At 48.4% G+C, this 18,521-nt stretch overlaps 1 protein-coding gene across 5 annotated transcripts in view; it reads left to right on the top strand.

Moving 5' to 3' along the window:
* The window catches only part of CENPE (centromere protein E), a 1,295,748-nt gene that overhangs the window by 410,876 nt on the left and 866,351 nt on the right, over nt 1-18,521 (top strand). For all 5 annotated transcript variants that reach the window (XM_069241483.1, XM_069241500.1, XM_069241509.1 and 2 more), the window contains 2 exons: nt 10,166-10,351; nt 10,433-10,567. In XM_069241483.1, the coding sequence (XP_069097584.1) occupies nt 10,166-10,351; nt 10,433-10,567 (321 nt within the window). The remainder of the gene's footprint in view (nt 1-10,165; nt 10,352-10,432; nt 10,568-18,521) is intronic.

Below are 18,521 nucleotides of genomic sequence, written 5' to 3' on the forward strand. Positions count from 1 at the left end.
ACTGAACTCTCTTTTGGGGGAAAAAGGAAGATTCCACTCTGTAGTGCTTCAGAGTGAGAAGGGTATTGGTGTGCTACCTGGGCTTATCTCCCTTGCTTCGCTAGCCACGTAAATCCTACAATTCCATTTGTAGCACATGTACCCCATATTGACAACCACTGCAGCTTCAGCAAGTTCTCCAGCAGTTTTGTGTAGGAGGCCATGGCACTCACTGACTGAGCTGTCAGGCACAGAGTGCCAGTCGGTGCACTGATCCCTGTGGCCCCACCTGCCATACCCCTTTTGCGTGTCATTAGTTTAGCACAGCCACCCTGTTGAAGGCATGATACAATTATTCTTTCGTTGTTGGCAGGTTAAAATCAGACACATGTGTCCTGCAGATTGTCTGAAAGGGATACACCCTACCCTTCATAGCCACTCCACCACACCTTCCGCCATCCCCTAAACTACTGATGAAGGACCCTGTCTGTCTTAAGGCAGGAAGTGCAAGCCTTTTTGGCCAAAGGGACTATTGATACAGTGCCTGCTCCTGAAGTGGGTTGTGGTTAGTCCCACTACTTTATGGTGCCAAAGAAGGACAGAGAAATTTGTCATGTTTTAGACTTGTGCCTCTTAAAGCCTTCCACTGGAATGAAAAATGTTAAATGCTCATGCAGGCCCAGATTGTTCCTGCCCTTGACCCTGGAGACTGAATTGGTGTTGGATCTGCAGAATGTCTATTTCAATATAACCCATCCTGCAGGCCCACCGGCGTACCTGTGGATCGTGGTGGGACAGTAGCATTTTCAATTCACTGTGCTCTTTGTTCTCATTAGTGCCCCTCTGGTGTACACAGGTTTCAGTGGTAGCAGTACTCCTTTGGAGATAGGGGTCCCAGTGTTCCCCTACCTTGACTGTCTATTGAAAGCCAGCTCGCCCCAGGCAGTTGTCAACCACCTCCAGACTACGGTGAATCCTCTCATCTTAAGCGTTCTGTCAATTCTCTGAAGTCACACCTGACTCCTTCTCAGATGCTCCCATTTCATCAGAGACATTCTAGACCGTTCTTATGCCTTTCCCCCTTAGAGTCCAAGTCATTCAGGCTATTATCCCAATCTTTCAGCCTTTGTCCTGAATTTGAGCACAGTAGACTCTGAGGCTGTTGGGAATGATGACCTCCTGCATCCTACTGGTCAAGAATGCCAGGTGGCATATGCAAGCTCTGCAGTGGGATCTGAAATCTTATTGGGTCCAACATCATGGGGACCTCTCCGACTGCGTCCAGATTTTAAAGGATCTGCTGTGCTGGTTACTGGACCACGACTGAGTCAGTGAAGGACCCCTTTCTTTAATCCAATCATTTGATGGTCACAAATGCATTACTGCTGGGTTGTGGAGGTAACTCGAGAGATGGAGGACAGGGGCCACTGGTATCTGGCAGATTCCACTCCAGTGTGTTCAAGTTGAGGGCAATTTACTTGACGTTAAAGGCCTAGCTACTCACCATCAATGGAAATCTGGTGCAGATGCTCACTGTCAAAATCATTACCATATGGTACTGCAACAAGTAGTGCGGGTCGGTGTTTTGGATGTCTGGAAGTTCTGCTCCTTTGAAAGTGGCTGAAATAAAGGCTTTATCTAGTGGTAAGCCACCTGGCATGACTTTTAAACATCAATGCAGACTGACTCAACTGCCAGCGCTTAGCGGCTCAATGGTTGTTGCACTGGGAGTTGGCACAGGGTGTCTTCAACCAAATAGGAGAATCCTGGGTCGATCTTTTCACCAAAGACAATAGCATGCAATGTGAGCACTTTTGTGCACTGGAGTTTCCAAAGCAGCGTTCTCTCTGACACCCCCTATTGTGTAGAAGGGGGCTTCGGACACCTGTATGCCTTCCTGTCATTCCTACCCCAAGATCTGAAGATCAGGAACAGAGTCCAAGCCACACAAATTGCACTGGATTCTACAAAAAGAATGTAGTACTCTGAACTCCTGGACATGAGCATCTGTCCTTCGCTGAAGTTGCTGCTTTGGGAGAATTGCCTTTTGCAGCTACAGAATAAGGTACTGAACATAGGGCCAGATGTAGGAAAGGTTTAGCGACTCGCAAACGGCGAAAAACGCCGTTTGCGAGTCGCTAAACCCCATCTGGTATGTTGAAATGCATTTTGCGAGTCGGAACCGACTCGCAAAATGCATTTCCGAGTCGCAAATAGGAAGGGGTGTTCCCTTCCTACTTGCGAGTCGCAGTGGTATACAATTCCACTTGCGACCGCGTAAGCAGTTACCATCCACTTTAAGTGGATGGTAACCCACTCGCAAACGGGAAGGGGTCCCCATGGGACCCCTTCCCTTTGTGACTGGACCCAAAAATATTTTTTCAGAGCAGGCAGTGGTCCAAGAGACCACTACCTGCCCTGAAAAAATCAGAAACAAAAGGTTTCGTTTTTTTTTTTTCCTAAGTGCAGCTCGTTTTCCTTTAAGGAAAACGGGCTACACTTTGAGGAAAAAAAAAACTGCTTTATTTAAAAGCAGTTACGGACATGGAGGTCTGCTGTTCCCAGCAGGCCTCCATCCCCGTGAGTGCCCTGAGTCGCTATGGGGTTGCAAATTGCGACCCACCTCATTAATATTAATGAGGTGGGTCTTTGCGACCCCATAGCGACTCGCAGAAGGTATCTGAGACACCTTTCTGCATCCCAAATTGCGACCTGCAATTTGCGAGTCGCATGGACTCGCAAATTGCAAGTCGCAATTTGGGAGTTTCCTACATCTGGCCCTTAGTCTTGCACAATTTGTATCTCTGTGCTTGGATACTGAGCGGCGGCAGTTGACCAACTTTAATGTACAACATAGTTTGCTGATGTCAACTTGACTGCCAGGCATCTGTGGACAAAATCAATGTATGCCAGTCGTTGTAGAGGCAAAATTAGGTGTCACCAAACCAACTGATCCATTACAAGCTATATTGTCTGTTTTTTTTTTTTTTTTTTTCTGTCCTGGGCCCAGCAATGAATGACTTTCAGCGCTGTTAAGGGTTACTTGCCTGTTTCATTTTTTTTGTGATTGCCTGAGCAACCCTCTTTATTTAAGTTATTTGTTGTGCTAAAATTTTCAGTGGTTTGCAACATTTCTTTTCTACCACAACTCCTTTGTGATGCCACAGTGGGACTTGAATTTAGTCCTCACTTTTTCAATGTGCTTCTCTTTAGAGCCACTGCACATTTTCACAGTCGTCTAATGTTGAAGACTGTCTTTCTACTCTCTATAACATTGGCTAGGCTTGCGCGTGAGCTGCAGGCTCTGTCAACCGACCTCAAACAGTGTTTTTCTTGGATAAGTTTGTATTGAGGACCCAAGCTTCCTTTCTAATGGCTGTCTCTCACTCTTGTGGCATTCTTTGCTCCACCTCATCCCTCAAAACTGTAAGTGGCTCCATTATTTGGGCACTAAGCTGTTATGTAGATAGCGCACCAACGAATTTCAGGTGTATTGTCAGCTCTTTGTGGGATTCTCCGGAGCAAAGAAGGGCAAGACGCAGTACAAAAACGGACCACCTCCCAATTGAATGTTAACTGCATTATAATCTGCTACTCGCTGGCTAAGAAGCAGCTTCCATCAGGTTTTTGGGCTCATTCCACTAGAGCCAAAGCCCTGGCATGTGTAGCGCCTATCCTAAAGATGTCAGGCGATATGGTGGCTTTTGATACATACGTTCACAAAGCCCTACTGCCTCGATATTCAGGTCTGTCAAGTGGAGCATTTTGCTGTTTGGTCCTACAGGACTTATTTTTATGAGCCAATTTACAGACCCACAACCAGGTCCCAATCTAGAGAGCTGCACATTGGTCACAGCAGTCTGTCTACGTGGCGTGTCTGTGCAAGTAGACCGACTAGAAACCAATGACGTCAGCATGCATGGAACTTATACAACACGACCTACTGGCTTGCAGGTTTACTGCTTGAAATGTTTCTGGATCCAGTCTGACATCTGAAGACATTCCAGAAGGTAGTAAACTACGGTTAGCTTATCCACCCGAAAAATATTTTTTTTCTTAAAAACCTTTTTTATTGTTTTTTGTTACAGCATAATCCAAATAAATCATATGTTCAATATTGGGTGAGATGTACAGAAGAGTATATAGTTCTTTTAATTGACGTGTGTGTGTGTGATTGATATATACATATATATACACACACCCATGCGCGCCCCGCCCCCCCCCCCCCCCCCCATGCCTGTCTCTTTTCACTTATAATATTCAACTGCAGGGAAGAAGTTTATAACGATCACAATCGTAATAATATATCCAACAAAGCGGTAAGGAAGAAAGGACCAAATAGTTTAATTGGTAAACCACATGAGATTTCCCCCCTCTTCCCCAAACCCTAATCACCACAGTGGATCCAGGCATATTGAGGATTAACTCAGTATAATAGGTGAGGGTTAGGTAATCACATATAGAATCTTACGGAACAAGCAGCCTGCATTATCAACGTGTAACAAGTGGAATGAATAGAGGTGGGATCTATAAAGGGTGCACGCTGTTGGTTTTGACACAATCAAACTACTATCTCTGCCTGGGTGGTTTTGAAGGTAGTCTCCCTTCACTGAATAAGTCTCCTACCATGGTGATGACAGCGCAGTTTCCCAGAGTAAGAGCCTAGTGGACAAGAATGTGCACTCTGGAATAGGCAGGCCTTGCAAGTGGATATTAGAGGCATAGTCTGGGGAAAAGGGGTGCAATGAGGGTGTTTTGAAGTGCCATCCCCCAGTACATGAAAGCATTGTTTAATAAAAAAGTCGAGTCCTGGGGGACATATGGCTTCAGGCAGTAACAGTTTTTGTATTTTACCGGAGTCCAATTCCTGTGGTGAATAGCAGATTCCTCAAGGTAGATCCTGGCTGGCCAATATGATAGCCACTGCAGCTTGCCTGCAAGACAGTGCGATTTAAAATTGGGTGCACCTAGCTCTTCCTCCTCTGGAGGAAGCTGCAGTTTGAGGAGGCCAATCTGTTGCCTTCCGGAGCCCAAAATAAGATCCATTAATACAGTATTCATCGTCTTAAGGGCAGCTCCGGAGACTACGATTGTCAGATTCACAGAGAAGAGAAGAAGCATCACCATCTTAGAGAGTGCCAATCTGCCTCGCACAGATGGGGGCAGTATGGCTCAGAATTTCGCCTGTGCTTTCAGGGCACTTATGACCCTGATCAGGCTCCCTTTTAGTAGATCTATTGATGACTTATAAATCTGTATGCTCAGATATCGAAATGCTTGGCCTGCAACCGGTATGGTATGTAAGTTTAGGGTTACTGAGTCTCTGATGATAGTATCATGAAATGAGGAGGCATATGATTTTGAATGATTGACCTGAAGCTCCAATAAATCACCAAAGGATTGAAGTATGGTAGAAATAGGTGTGAAGTCCATACTTTGGTACCAATGTATATTACATTGTCTTCTGCATATCATGAAACATTAAGCTGGGTCCGCATGGGATTCCCCAACCTTTGGCTTCTTGTCTAAGTTTCTGTGCAACAGGTTTTATTGCCAGGACAAACAGGAGGTGGGAAAGCGGGCATTGCTCATTCCACAGAAATTTGGTATTGTGAGGAGATGTGCACTCCTGTTTTGGCTCTCACCGTGCATTTAGTACAAAGGAGTTCCATCTAGGCAAAGAAGGTTGGTGGAATATTTAAGTTCCGTAGCACTGACCACATATAGCCCCAATCTAGTGATTTGAATGCCTGTTGAAGTTCCAAGGAAAGAGAGCCTTCATTTGGGTTAGTGTTATGGGCGATCTCCATCACTTGGTATAGTCTATGTATATATAAAAATATATTTCTGCATGGGATAAAGCTGCATTGACAGATTTGGATTAAGTTGGGTAGGAGAAGACAGTAAGTGGTGTGCACCTTACTCAGTATTTTGTATTCTGACGTCAGGAGGCAGAGCTTTTTATAGGATAGCTCCGTGGGAACATGGCTGGGTTTAAGTAGAGAGGTTACTAATGCCTGACTTGTGGTGGCTGGTAAGGAGCCAGGCTCTAACGAGGCTTTGTACAATTGTTCCTGGTGAGGGACCAGGCAGGAAGCAAACAGAGTAGAATTCACTAGCAATCATCTATTCCTGGTGTTTTATCGACTGCCATATTGTACATATCTTGGCATATTTCAGCATGTCAGGTCAGTGGGTCCTCCAGTTCTGCACATACCTGCCGAGACCTGCTGTAGCCTCCAATCACGCAAAAAGGTGTTTCTTTGTGGAGGGCTTGGGGAACCTAGCTGCATACAGATAGGTATAATACTCTCTTAAAACCTAATTTATCCCCAGTTGCAAGATGTAATGTGTGTTTGAAGGAGTTACTATATAGAGGATCAGTGTGGGGTACATTGGTGGTCTTATTATGCAGGTGAGCAAGCTGGTGACTCAGTCCCCCTCTGAGGGTATCTTTTGTAAATAAGCTCTCTAATCAATAACCTGTAGATGTTGAAGTAGCTCTGTGTGTTGAGTTCTGGTTTCCTGCAATTATCTAGGCATGTAGAGTCATGTATGTATAAGCATGTCTCTACAGTTTGTAAGTCTTGTCGAACTGATTGTTTAACCCTCTGGCTGTGGCTATCGACCCTCCCCCCTCGATCACTACCTTGAATACTTCCCATTCTGCGAGTGGTGAGGATGCTGTGCCAGCATTATCGGTGAAATAGGTATCTATTGCAGTAGCTATGGTGTCCTTGAAAACTGCATCTTCTAACAGTATGGGTTGCATGCCCATTGTGGAAATTGGTGTGGGATTTCTGCCTCAAACCAGCTGTATCTCAGTGTGGTTCTGATTGAATAATTGTTTGACCAGATAGGTCGCGTCAGTGATCTTCTCCAAAATGTGCTCGGGACAGAGAAAATGATCTAAGTTGACATGTGTAGGCCATGTGGGAGAGAATAGAAGGAATATTACTGCTTTCCTATATTACGAGCATGCTAAATATCTACCAAAGACTATTTTGATAACCATGCAGACAGGACCCGTGCCTGCCAAGCAGAACCTGCACGCTGTAGAGGGGGATAAGTACCAACCATGTTAAAATCTAAACCTACATTAAAATTCCCTCGAATGAGATGGGGAAGATGTGCCTTTTCTGCCAAAACTGATATATGCTGTAGAAGGATGTCTTGGTCTGTACTCTGGGTATACATGTTGCAAAGTACCGGCATTTTCCCATCTAACAGCCCGTGAAAAATAGTATACCAGCCGTTAACATTGATTTTAGTGTTTTTGACATCAAGTGTTACCCCAGCTATCAACATATCTACCCTCTAATTCTTGTTGGTTAGAGGGAGCAGCTTTAGAGACAGGCCATCTGGTTAGTCTATAACAGTGTTGTGGGAGCCCACACATTCTGCCAGAGGACAGCTCCCAAAACCCGGGGGGTGGCCAAAGGTACGTGCATTCGGGTAGTGTTGTTAGTCAGTCCTAGGTGGCCTCTGGAGTGTTCAAAAACAAGGTTACTTTGGTCATGGATCACCCAAAGGAGTGCAGGGAACAGAACTTATGGTAGTTCTTAGGCTGTCAACTCTTTTGGCCGCCAAGAGGGCGCACAACTATGCTGGATTACCAGGGCATAGTCTGGAAAGAGGGATATTGTGACATTGTCCACTGTTATAGGAGCGTTTTCCCTTGATTTCCTAAACAAAACATTGCAGTCCCTGTAGCTGCGAATATGCACCATGAGGACACAGTGGTGCACCACGTGCAGGGTGAGGTGCCGGCACTCTGGGTGCCCTCTCCACTGTGAACATGTCTGAAAGCCCATGCGAGGCTATAGCAGACTGGAACCATTGTTCAATAAATTGAGTTGGGTTAGCACCTTCTTTGCCTTTTGGCATCCCTACTATGTGTACATTGTCACGACCTTCAGCATCCTCTGCTGTCTTGCAGAGTGTTTTTTTGCCTTATTAACTCAGCAATTGTATCTGCCTGCAATGACTGTGTGCGTACCAACGAAGTTAGTGTAGTTTCATCTGTTTTTGCCTTGTCAGCAAGTTTGCAATGGTTGTTGTGTAGCAGACTGAGATCTGTTGCCGGTGTGTTGATGGGATGCTCAGTGGCTGTCTGTGAACCACGTATTTCCTGGAGGATGATGTCTAACTTATCTGGTGGGGAAGGCGATATTGATGGTGGGATACAGACTTCTGTTAGTGTTCATGTCAGCAGGTTTGGTGTTTAACCGGCTGTGTTGAACCCTAAAAGGATTTGTGGTGAACTTTGAAGGGGGGAGTGGGGGGGGTAGTGGTAGTGGTAGTGGTAGTGGTGGTGGTGGGGGAGGGAGCATGGGGCAGGGGATTTGGGTGGATGGGTGGGTATGTAGCAGCTGGGGCATGCAGTTCCAGTGTGCTTTACAGTGTGAGGGGCACAGGAAATGAGAGCAAGGCGAAGCCACAGATATGTCCAACTATAGCCACTGTGCAGTAGTCTGGTCTTATCGTTATGTCTTTTGGTATACATGACTGGAGGAAGACTAGGTAGCAGCACAGTGCTGTCTTCAAAGTAAAAAGGGGTGAGGGTTGGTTATTGTATGTATACGCCTCACAGATGTTGACGGCCGATGATGGGGTCGTGGTTAATTAGGAATAGCATAGCAATACAAGTGTCCACAAAGAAAAGACCCCAGATGTGCTTGGTTAGTTGGGACATGTAGGATCCACTTGTACTAAGAACAATATGAAAGCCTGGGCACTGTGTGGATACAAGCAGACAACTGTCCACTGGGCTCAATGTTAGAGGTAGACAATTATATCCCTGTATGCAGGGAAAGGCCAGATCTTGGCACAGACTAGACCATGCAGAACCTTGGTGTAGGTTTCTTTTAAATTAAAGTGGCCGTCTGGCATTCGATTTGACCTACCTATTCTCATGGGGTGTCATGATGAGGTTCCCAAGTCCAGTGGTGCGTGATTTAGGGAGGTGCCACCCCGCACTCCACATTCGAGGGGACGAAGGGTGCTGGCCGTGTAGAGTTTGAGGCTGAACGGGTAGCGCATTTGTGTGGCCCGGTACAATGTTCGGGCCACACTATTCTCCAGCGCTGTTCCTTACTCTGGTAAGGGGGCATGTCCTGGTCAAATACTTCATTGGGCCTGGGATAAAACACCAGTAACCTGGCCCACTGCTGTCTGCAGAGTGGTGGCGTCTCTTCACCCCTGCGCATTGTTTTGCCACTACCGGAGCCCCTAGATAGACACGTGGCCGCAATGGAGACCATGGGCATTGTAGGGTGATCAGTTGCTCCTGGGCCAGTAAGAGCACGCCGCAGGTCTGGGGGTGCACAATTTAGAGGCCTACATGTTTCCAGGGGAGCCAAGGGAGCAGGCCCCACAATGAGCACCGTAGGATCTGTAAGGGTGAAGGTGGCAGCACTCTGTCCCAGCACAACATTTGGGCTGTGCTAGTCCCCAGCGCAGACCTCTATTCGGGCATAAGGGTGCGTCCTGGGAAAAAAAGAAAAACAGCAGTGGGTCAAGGATATGACACTAGCGGATGGGCCCCACCGCAGGCTGCAGAGTCGCAGCTTCTCCTCACCTCTGGAGCGCAGTTTTGGCACCACTTCCACTGGTAAACATGTCATTGCGATGGAGGACGCAGGCCTCATAAGATAATCAATCATTCCAGGGCAAGTGTGGGCGCACACAAGTTTTGGGTAGATGAAAGAGGGTGGAGGAGGTGGGTGCGGTGTAGTTCCTCAGCTGGGTGGCCAAGGCCCCATGACTCGCCTCACTGCAAGGCCGTCTAACAAAATTGTGTGACTGACCGCCAAAGGTATAGCCAGTCTCCTAGCCGTACAGAGTGTGACGTCACTGGCAGCCACCACAGAAGTCATGCCCAGTGCCTGGCGGTCGCAAGGATAGCCCAAGGGGCTCAGCAGGTAGTGCCACTGTTGTAAGGCTCCCCTGACACTGCTGGATGCCTTAAGATTCTTAGGTTAGAGGCACATCCTCCATCTTTGGGGTTCAACCACGCCCCCTCCCAGCAGAAAGATAGTTAATGAAGGTAAATAGTTTGTTCTTTCAGTGAATACAAGTTGGGGCAGTAGTTGGAACAGTTGTCTGGCCTAAAGGTCGGTGTTTTCAACAAGGGCATAGGGTCTATCCTGTTTTGAGTTTCTTACTTTTTTGTTGTTAAATGTAGTTTACTCAAGATGCTGCATGTGAAACTACCTTTGAAGAAACTGGAGACAACAGTAAAGAGTTCCAGCATTTGGCAGACAGGATCCTAGCAATCGAGCAAGAAAAACAAAAGCTTCAGTTGACATTAGAAGCTGTTCAGTCTGAGCGAGACCAGCTGAAAATGGACCTAGAAGAGAATATAGAAATGGTAGGTATAAAAATAAGCTTGTGCATTGAAATATAAACCTGTTAAAGTTGCTGATGTAATTTTATATGTACTTGTTTCAAGTCTATTCAAGTTCAAGAAGAACTAAGGAATTCTATAGAAGATCAGAAAAGAACAGCTGAATATATTGAAGATCTGAAAAGTCAAATCCGGGCTCAAATGGGGATGAATGATTCCACTCATAATTCAGAAATGAAGGTAACCAGAAGTATGTATTTTATGACCCAGTCCCCTCACCACCATGCTTTAGCACCACACAAACTTTCCCTGCAGTACTCTACCCATAACTTAATGTGTGCTTTTATAATTTTTAATAAGTAAATTAATCTTAAATTGCTTTATTTGATACTCAAGCATTTGCTAGGCTTGTTAATGGATAACCTTGACTTTTTTGGAAGAAGTTTCTACCTCCTAGTTCAGAGCCTTTTTTTCCACCAGTGATGATGATCCGTGCAAACAACCAAAGTACTAACTTCTTCAGCTTTGTGCTCTGGCACTGATATGTGAGGGGGGGGATATTCCTGCTGTTCTAGGAGCAGATGGAAAGCAGTTCCCACTAACCCCTTTCTCAAGTGTACTCTTTTTCCATCAGTAGAGTAGGATGTCTTAGAGAAGTAATCAACCTATCTGAGGTCCTGTGACAACCAGTGACATATTTGCACCTGCATGTATCAGCTAATGCAATTGCTTCACTTTCCCCATAGGAAGGTTACCTGGACCTCTAGACAATGATCTGATGCTCAGCAGAACAGATAGTTTAGTGTGCGCTATTTGTTTAGTCTTATCTGGTTCAGAACATCAAATAAGAGGAGCTTGTCTCAGCTTTGTCTCACTAAGTCTGATTATGAAATATGCAAATCTTTAGGATCCACGTCCTTCTCAAGAGGATTGTAATCCTATACATAAAGGTAGGCAGCAGCTTGCACCCCTCAGTGTCGTTCAGCTTGAGTGTCTGCTACCTGAGGATTTGGGCTTTGCTCACCTTGGTTGCTTATCAGCAGGTTGTTCTTTTAGCTGCTAGAAACTCCTCATCCAGAGCATAGAATCAGTGCATGTGACTGTTTTGTTTTGGAACTTCCCAAACAATAACAACCCTTTGAAGCTCAGTGTCCTTTCCTAGACAGTGTGTTGCACCCTGTGGTTAGATACCAGCTTATCCCTTTCAAGTGGCCACTGAACAGCCCAAAGAATTCCTGAATAATTATCTACCGCTAACAACTAGTTTAAAATATTGGGTGAGCCAATTTGCACAATATTCCTTCAATCAAGATCCCCACTGTCTTTTGATGTGTGATAATGGTTGTGGCTGAATTGATTCACAAACCTTTAGTCCGAATGACTCCTGCTACATAAAGCTCCTCTTGAAAAGATTGTTCCAAATACCCTTAGCATTTTTTTTAATTAGTAACATTCAGATCCCACGTACAGCAAAGGCTTCCTTCACACAAACAGTGAAACAGCTATGAAAAATATCAAACAGTTTATTATTTGATATATCAGCATCGTCAAAGAGTTCTCCAACCCCAGCGCCAGCGCCAACGCCGTCACGCCCTCACAGGATTTGTGCGAATCCCTCGCCACTTTCTTCCATCGCAAGATCAGCGACCTCCACGACAGCTTCGGACACCAGACCCAACCATACACCACTGAACCCGCTTCCCCGGACATCACCCTCAACAACTGGACCCACATCAACACGGAAGAAACCAAATCCATCATGAACTCTATCCACTCCGGCGCCCCTTCGGACCCCTGCCCGCACTTCATCTTTAACAAAGCCGACGACATCATCGCCCCGCACCTCCAGACCGTCATCAACTCTTCTTTTTCTTCTGCTACCTTCCCCGAATGCTGGAAGCACGCTGAAGTCAACGCCCTACTAAAGAAACCTACGGCTGACCCAAGCGACCTGAAAAACTTCCGCCCCATCTCTCTTCTACCTTTCCCAGCCAAGGTAATAGAAAAGACCGTCAACAAACAGCTGACCACCTTCCTGGAAGACAACAACCTGCTCGACCCTTCACAAACCGGATTCCGAACCAACCACAGCACGGAAACCGCCCTCATCTCAGTCACAGACGACATCAGAACCCTGATGGACAACGGTGAAACAGTCGCCCTCATTCTCCTCGACCTCTCGGCTGCCTTTGACACCGTCTGTCACCGCACCCTAATCACCCGCCTACGCTCCACCGGGATCCAAGGCCAGGCCCTGGACTGGATCGCCTCCTTCCTCGCTAACCGCTCCCAAAGAGTTTACCTCCCTCCGTTTCGCTCAGAACCCACCAAGATCATCTGCGGCGTACCTCAAGGCTCATCGCTCAGCCCGACACTCTTCAATGTCTACATGAGCCCCCTCGCCGACATCGTACGCAAGCACGACATCATCATCACCTCCTACGCCGACGACACCCAACTTGTACTCTCCCTCACCAAGGACCCCGCCAGCGCCAAGACCAACCTACAAGAGGGTATGAAGGACGTCGCAGATTGGATGAGGCTCAGCCGCCTAAAGCTGAACTCTGAAAAAACGGAAGTCCTCATCCTCGGCAACACCCCGTCCGCCTGGGACGACTCCTGGTGGCCCACGGCCCTCGGCACCGCACCGACCCCCGCAGACCACGCCCGCAACCTCGGCTTCATCTTGGACCCTCTTCTCACCATGACCAAGCAAGTCAACGCCGTGTCCTCCGCCTGCTTCCTCACTCTCCGCATGCTCCGCAAGATCTTCCGCTGGATCCCCGCCGACACCAGAAAAACCGTGACCCACGCCCTTGTCACGAGTCGCCTGGACTACGGCAACACCCTCTACGCCGGGACCACCGCCAAACTCCAAACCCGCCTGCAACGCATCCAAAACGCCTCGGCCCGCCTCATCCTCGACGTACCCCGCAACAGCCACATCTCCGCACACCTGAGACACCTGCATTGGCTCCCAGTCAGCAAAAGGATCACCTTCCGTCTTCTCACCCACGCACACAAAGCCCTCCACAACAAGGGACCGGAATACCTCAACAGACGCCTCAGCTTCTACGTCCCCACCCGCCCCCTCCGCTCCGCTGGCCTCGCACTTGCTGCCGTCCCTCGCACCCGCCGCTCCACGGCGGGTGGGAGATCTTTCTCCTTCCTGGCAGCCAAGACCTGGAACTCCCTCCCCACCAGCCTCAGGACCACTCCGCTTTCCGGAGACTCCTAAAGACTTGGCTGTTCGAGCAGCGATAACCCCCCCTTTCCCCCCTAGCGCCTTGAGACCCGCACGGGTGAGTAGCGCGCTTTATAAATGTTAATGATTTGATTTGATTTGACATAGCAACTTTACAGTTAATTACTCTATTACCAAAAATATGAACATTGAACATTTTTGGAACTATTATGTAGTGACTGCAAATAATCTGGATGCCGCTTACTCCTTTTAGGAACATGTACGAAAATGCCTTCCTTGGCATGGTTAGCCCCTAACTTGTTGCCTTTTGATGATGCCAGTTTTGATTGAAAGCGTGCTGGGACCCTGCTAACCAGGCCCCAGCACCAGGGTTCCTAAACTGTACCTTTGTTCCCACAATTGGCACAGCCCTGGCACACAGATAAGTCCCTTGTAACTGGTACCCCTGGTACCAAGGGCCCTGTGGCCATGGAAGGTCTCTAAGGGCTGTAGCATGTACCCTGGGGACCCCTCACTCAGCACATGCACACTGCTTCACAGCTTGTGTGTGCTGGTGAGGAGAAAATGACTACGTCGACTTGCCACTCCCCTCAGAGTGCCATGCCCACAACCCACTGCCTGTGACATAGGTTAGTCACCCCTCTAGCAGACCTTACAGCCCTAAGGCAGGGTGCACTACACCACAGCTGAGGGCATAGTTGCATGAGCACTATGCCCCTACAATGTCTAAGCCAATTCTTAGACATTGTAACTGCAGGGTAACCATAAAACGTATTTGGTCTGGGAGTCTGTCAATTACAAACTCCACAGTTCCATAATGGCTACACTGAAATCTGGGAAGTTTGGTATCCATCTTTTCAGCACAATAAGTGCAAACTGATGCCAGTGTGGAATTTATTGTAAAATACACCCAGAGGGCATCTTAGACATGCCCCCTGAATACTAGTCTGACTCCCAGTGCTAGGTTGACCAGTTTCTGCCAGCCTGCCCGCAACCAGACGAGTTTCTGGCCGCATGTGGTGAGTGCCTTTGTCACTCTGTGGTCACAAACAAAGCCTGCACTGGGTGGAGGTGCTTCTCCCCTTCCCCTGCAGGTCTGTAACACCTGACAGTGAGCCTCAAAGGCTTCTGCCTGTTACAGCACCCCAGGACATCACAGCTAGTGGATATGCCTGCTCCGTCGGACACAGCCTCCACTTTTGTTGGCAAGTCCGGAGGAGATAATGAGAAAAACAAAGAGGAGTCACCTACTAGTCAGGACAGCCCCTCAGGTTCCCTGAGCAGAGGTGACCCCTGCCTTTAGAAATCCTCCATCTTGAGTTTGGAGGATTCCCCCAATAGAAATAGGGATGTTCCCTCCTCCCCTCAGGGAGGAGGCACAAAGAGGGGTAGCCCCCTCAAGGACTGTAGCCATTGGCTACTGCCCCCCAGACCTAAAGACTACCATGAGCCCAGGAGATAAGATTTGCCTGCAACCTGAAGAAAGGACTGCTGACCTGAAAGCCCTGCAGAGGCGACGGGCACCAACTGAGTTGGTCCAAGCCCTACCGGCCTGTCTCCAGGCTCAAAGAACCTGCACAACAACGCATCTTGCGGGACCAGCGACCTCTGAGAACTCAGAGGACTGCCCTGCATCTAAAGGACCAAGAAACTCCTGAGAACAGTGGCACTGTTCAAAAACTGCAACATCTTTGCAACTTTAAAGCAACTTTTAAAGAGACTCCACTTCCCGCCAGAAGCGTGAGTCTTCACACTCTGCACCCGATGCCCCCAGCTCGAGTCAAGGACAACAGACACTGCAGAGAGGACTCCCAGGCAACGCCATCGACGTGGACACCCTGAGTCGGCCTCCCTGCACCTGCATAGAGGATCCAGAGGCTCACCTGACTGCGACTGCCTGGTAACAAAGGAACCCGACGCCTGGCCCAAGCACTGCACCCGCGGCCTCCGGGACCAAGAGGAGCCACCTACCAGTGCAGGAATGACTAGCAGGTGGCCCTCATCCTAGCCTGGTCGGTGCCTGGCCCGAGAAGCCCCCCTGTGCCCTGCCTGCATCGCCTAACTGACTCCCGGGTCCCTCCATTGCTTTCAATAACAAACCCGACGCCTACTATGTCCACTGCACCCGGCCGCCCCTGAGCCACTGAGGTTGTGTTTTGTGCGCTTGTGTCCCCCTGCTTCCAAAGTTCTATACTTAGCTGTGTGAAGTACCTTACAATTTATGTACTTATGTTTTGAATCTTGTGGTTATAAAATAAATCAAGAAAATATATTTTTCTATTTAAAAACCCATTGGCTTGGAGTTAAGTCTTTGAGTGTGTTTGTTCTTTTATTGTCTGTGTGTGTACAACAAATGCTTAACACTACCCTCCGATAAGCCTAATGCTCGACCACACTACCACAAAATAGAGCATTAGTGTTATCTAATTTTGCCACTATCAACCTCTAAGGGGAACCCTTGGACTCTTTGCACACTATCCCTCATTTTGAGATAGTATATACCGAGTCAACTTGCTACAAGTAGGGTGTGCGTTTCAGAGGCTTCTGAAAAGGCCTGGGTGATTAGTTGTGAAGGTTTGGTTGTGTGTATATGATAGAGACTTCTAGATACATAATCCTTACTTTTGAATTCCCTGGCGCCTGCTTCGAATCTGGAATATTTTGCTGAGCAATACCCTGTGCGCTCTGTCGGATGGCGACATTTGGATCCGCGTTTATCGTTCGGCTCTGAGTGGTGTCGTTAGCGTTGTTGGAGCAGTCTGTGACGTCACGGTCACCTATAAACGCACCACCCTGGCGTGTGTACATCAGTTCCTTTCCTTCCGCATCTGTTAAGCGCATGTCTGGGATCAAGCTACCCTCTGCCTTTTTTACCTTTTTGTCGAAGTTTTTTCGAAGTCTGTGAGAGATGTAATCTAGGAAGACAGGGGTTCAAGCCGTGTGGTGCATGCCATTGCACCATGTCTGTGGCGGACCCCCACCAGGTTTCTCTGGTTTCTCGTCCGAGACCACTCTTAAGTCGTGTTAAGACTGCCGGGCCATGGCTCCGAAAGCTTTGAAAGAGCAGTCTCCGAAGCTCATGGTGGTCCAGCAGTTGATGTCGGTTGGCAAGACTCCTAGGAGGTCACGGTCCCGCTTGAGGAGGAGGTTGTCGCAGGACTGCTCCAGAAGCCCCAAGTCCTCTTCTTCGCACTCAAGGTCCTCGGTGCACTGGGGGAAGAGGCACTAGAAGTCGTCCAAGAGGACTTCGCCTTGCCCATTGGCTGACGAGGCGACTTTGGAACGTCGACATGCCCGTCACGTTCCGCAAAACTGATGCCAGGGCAGACTTCTTGTCCTTCCCCGACTCCAACTCTGACCCCTCCCCCCCCCCCTTCAAATCCTGGAGCCGCAGTGATCCGTACTCAATTAAAAGAATTTTCAATGCTCCAATCCATATTCTAAAGGGTCCTCAGACCCCTCCTATTCCTCACCTGTGTCTGGCTGTTTGAAATAAGCCTCAGGCACTGATATGGGCCCTGTCGGTGCCAAAGTCAGAACTTGTGTCATAGGACGTCGTTCCCGATCATCCAAAATGAGGATGGGGCTCGCACCGGGGGTTGGGGGGGGATTGGGGGGTGGACGGGGTGGGGGGTGATGTAGGGAGGATTCAATTTAATCTCCCTCACTGGTGGTCCATACCATCGGACAAATGGGTCTTGTGGGTCATACAAAAGGGCTATTTCCTCCCCTTCCAGTCTTTCCCTCCCTCTGTGCCTCCATTAAAAGAACGTCTGAAGGAGGATCACTTAATTTTGCTCCGCGAGGAGATTATGGCTCTCTTGTCAAGGGAGCCATAGAAAGGGTCCTGATGTCGGAAGTAGGCCGTGGCTGTTATTCCCGCTACTTTCTGATTCCCAAAGAGAACAAGGGTCTTAGCCCCATTCTGGATTTGCGGGCCATCAGTCTCTTCCTCAAAAAAAGAGAAATTCAAGATGCTTACTCTTGCTCAGGTCTTGTCTGCCCTATACCAAGGAGACTGGGTGTAGTGTTAGAGATGCAGGATGCATATTTTCACATCCCCCATCCTGTCCGCCCACAGGTGCTACTTGCGGTTCACGGTGGGCCACGAGCACTTAGTTTGCCGTGCTCGCTTTCGTCTCACCAGTGCCCTCCAGTGTTCACCAAGGTGATGGCGGTGGTAGCGGCTCATCTGTGCAGGTTAGGATTTTGAGTCTTCCCCCCTACCTCGACGACTGGCTGTTGAAGGATCCTATGCCCCAGGCTGTCGTCACCCACCTTCAGACTAAATCGGACCTCCTGAACTTGCTGAAGTTTGCTATAAACTTGCCGAAGTCACACCTGACTCCCCCTCAGAAGCTTTAATCGGAGCCGTTCTGGACACTGTGCTGTTTCGAGCTTAACCTCCTGAGCAGTGAGTCCAGGATATTCAGGTTATATCGATATTTCGGCCTCCATCCTATATTTTGGTGAGACAGGCTCTGAGGCTGTTTGGACGCATGGCCTCCTGCATCCTGTTAGTCAAGCATGGCAGATGGCATACAAGGGCTCTGAAGTGGGACTTGAAGTTCTAGTGGGCACCGCATGGGGGGAATCTTACAGACACGGTTCAGATCTCGGAGGGAACTGAAAAAGACCTGCAGTGGTGGTTAGTGAACTGAGATTGGGTCAGAGGCAGACTCATCTCCCTTCCCGACCAGATGTCACAGTAGTGACGGATGCGTCACTTCTGGGAGGGGGCAGCAATCTGGGTGATGTGGAGATCAGAGGTCTCTGGTGGAATCCGGACTCCATATCAACTTACTGAAGCTCCAGGCGATCCGACTGGCATTGAGAGCATTTCTTCCTGTTGTAAAAGGGAAAATAGTGCAGGTGTTCACGGACAACACCTCCACAATGTGGTACTGCAACAAGCAGGGCAGTGTGGGTTCCTGAACCCTTTGTCAAGAGGCTGTGCGTCTCTGGACATGCCTGGAACAGCAGGGCATA

The sequence above is a fragment of the Pleurodeles waltl genome, chromosome 1_2, assembly GCF_031143425.1.
Source record: "Pleurodeles waltl isolate 20211129_DDA chromosome 1_2, aPleWal1.hap1.20221129, whole genome shotgun sequence".
NCBI lineage: Eukaryota > Metazoa > Chordata > Amphibia > Caudata > Salamandridae > Pleurodeles > Pleurodeles waltl.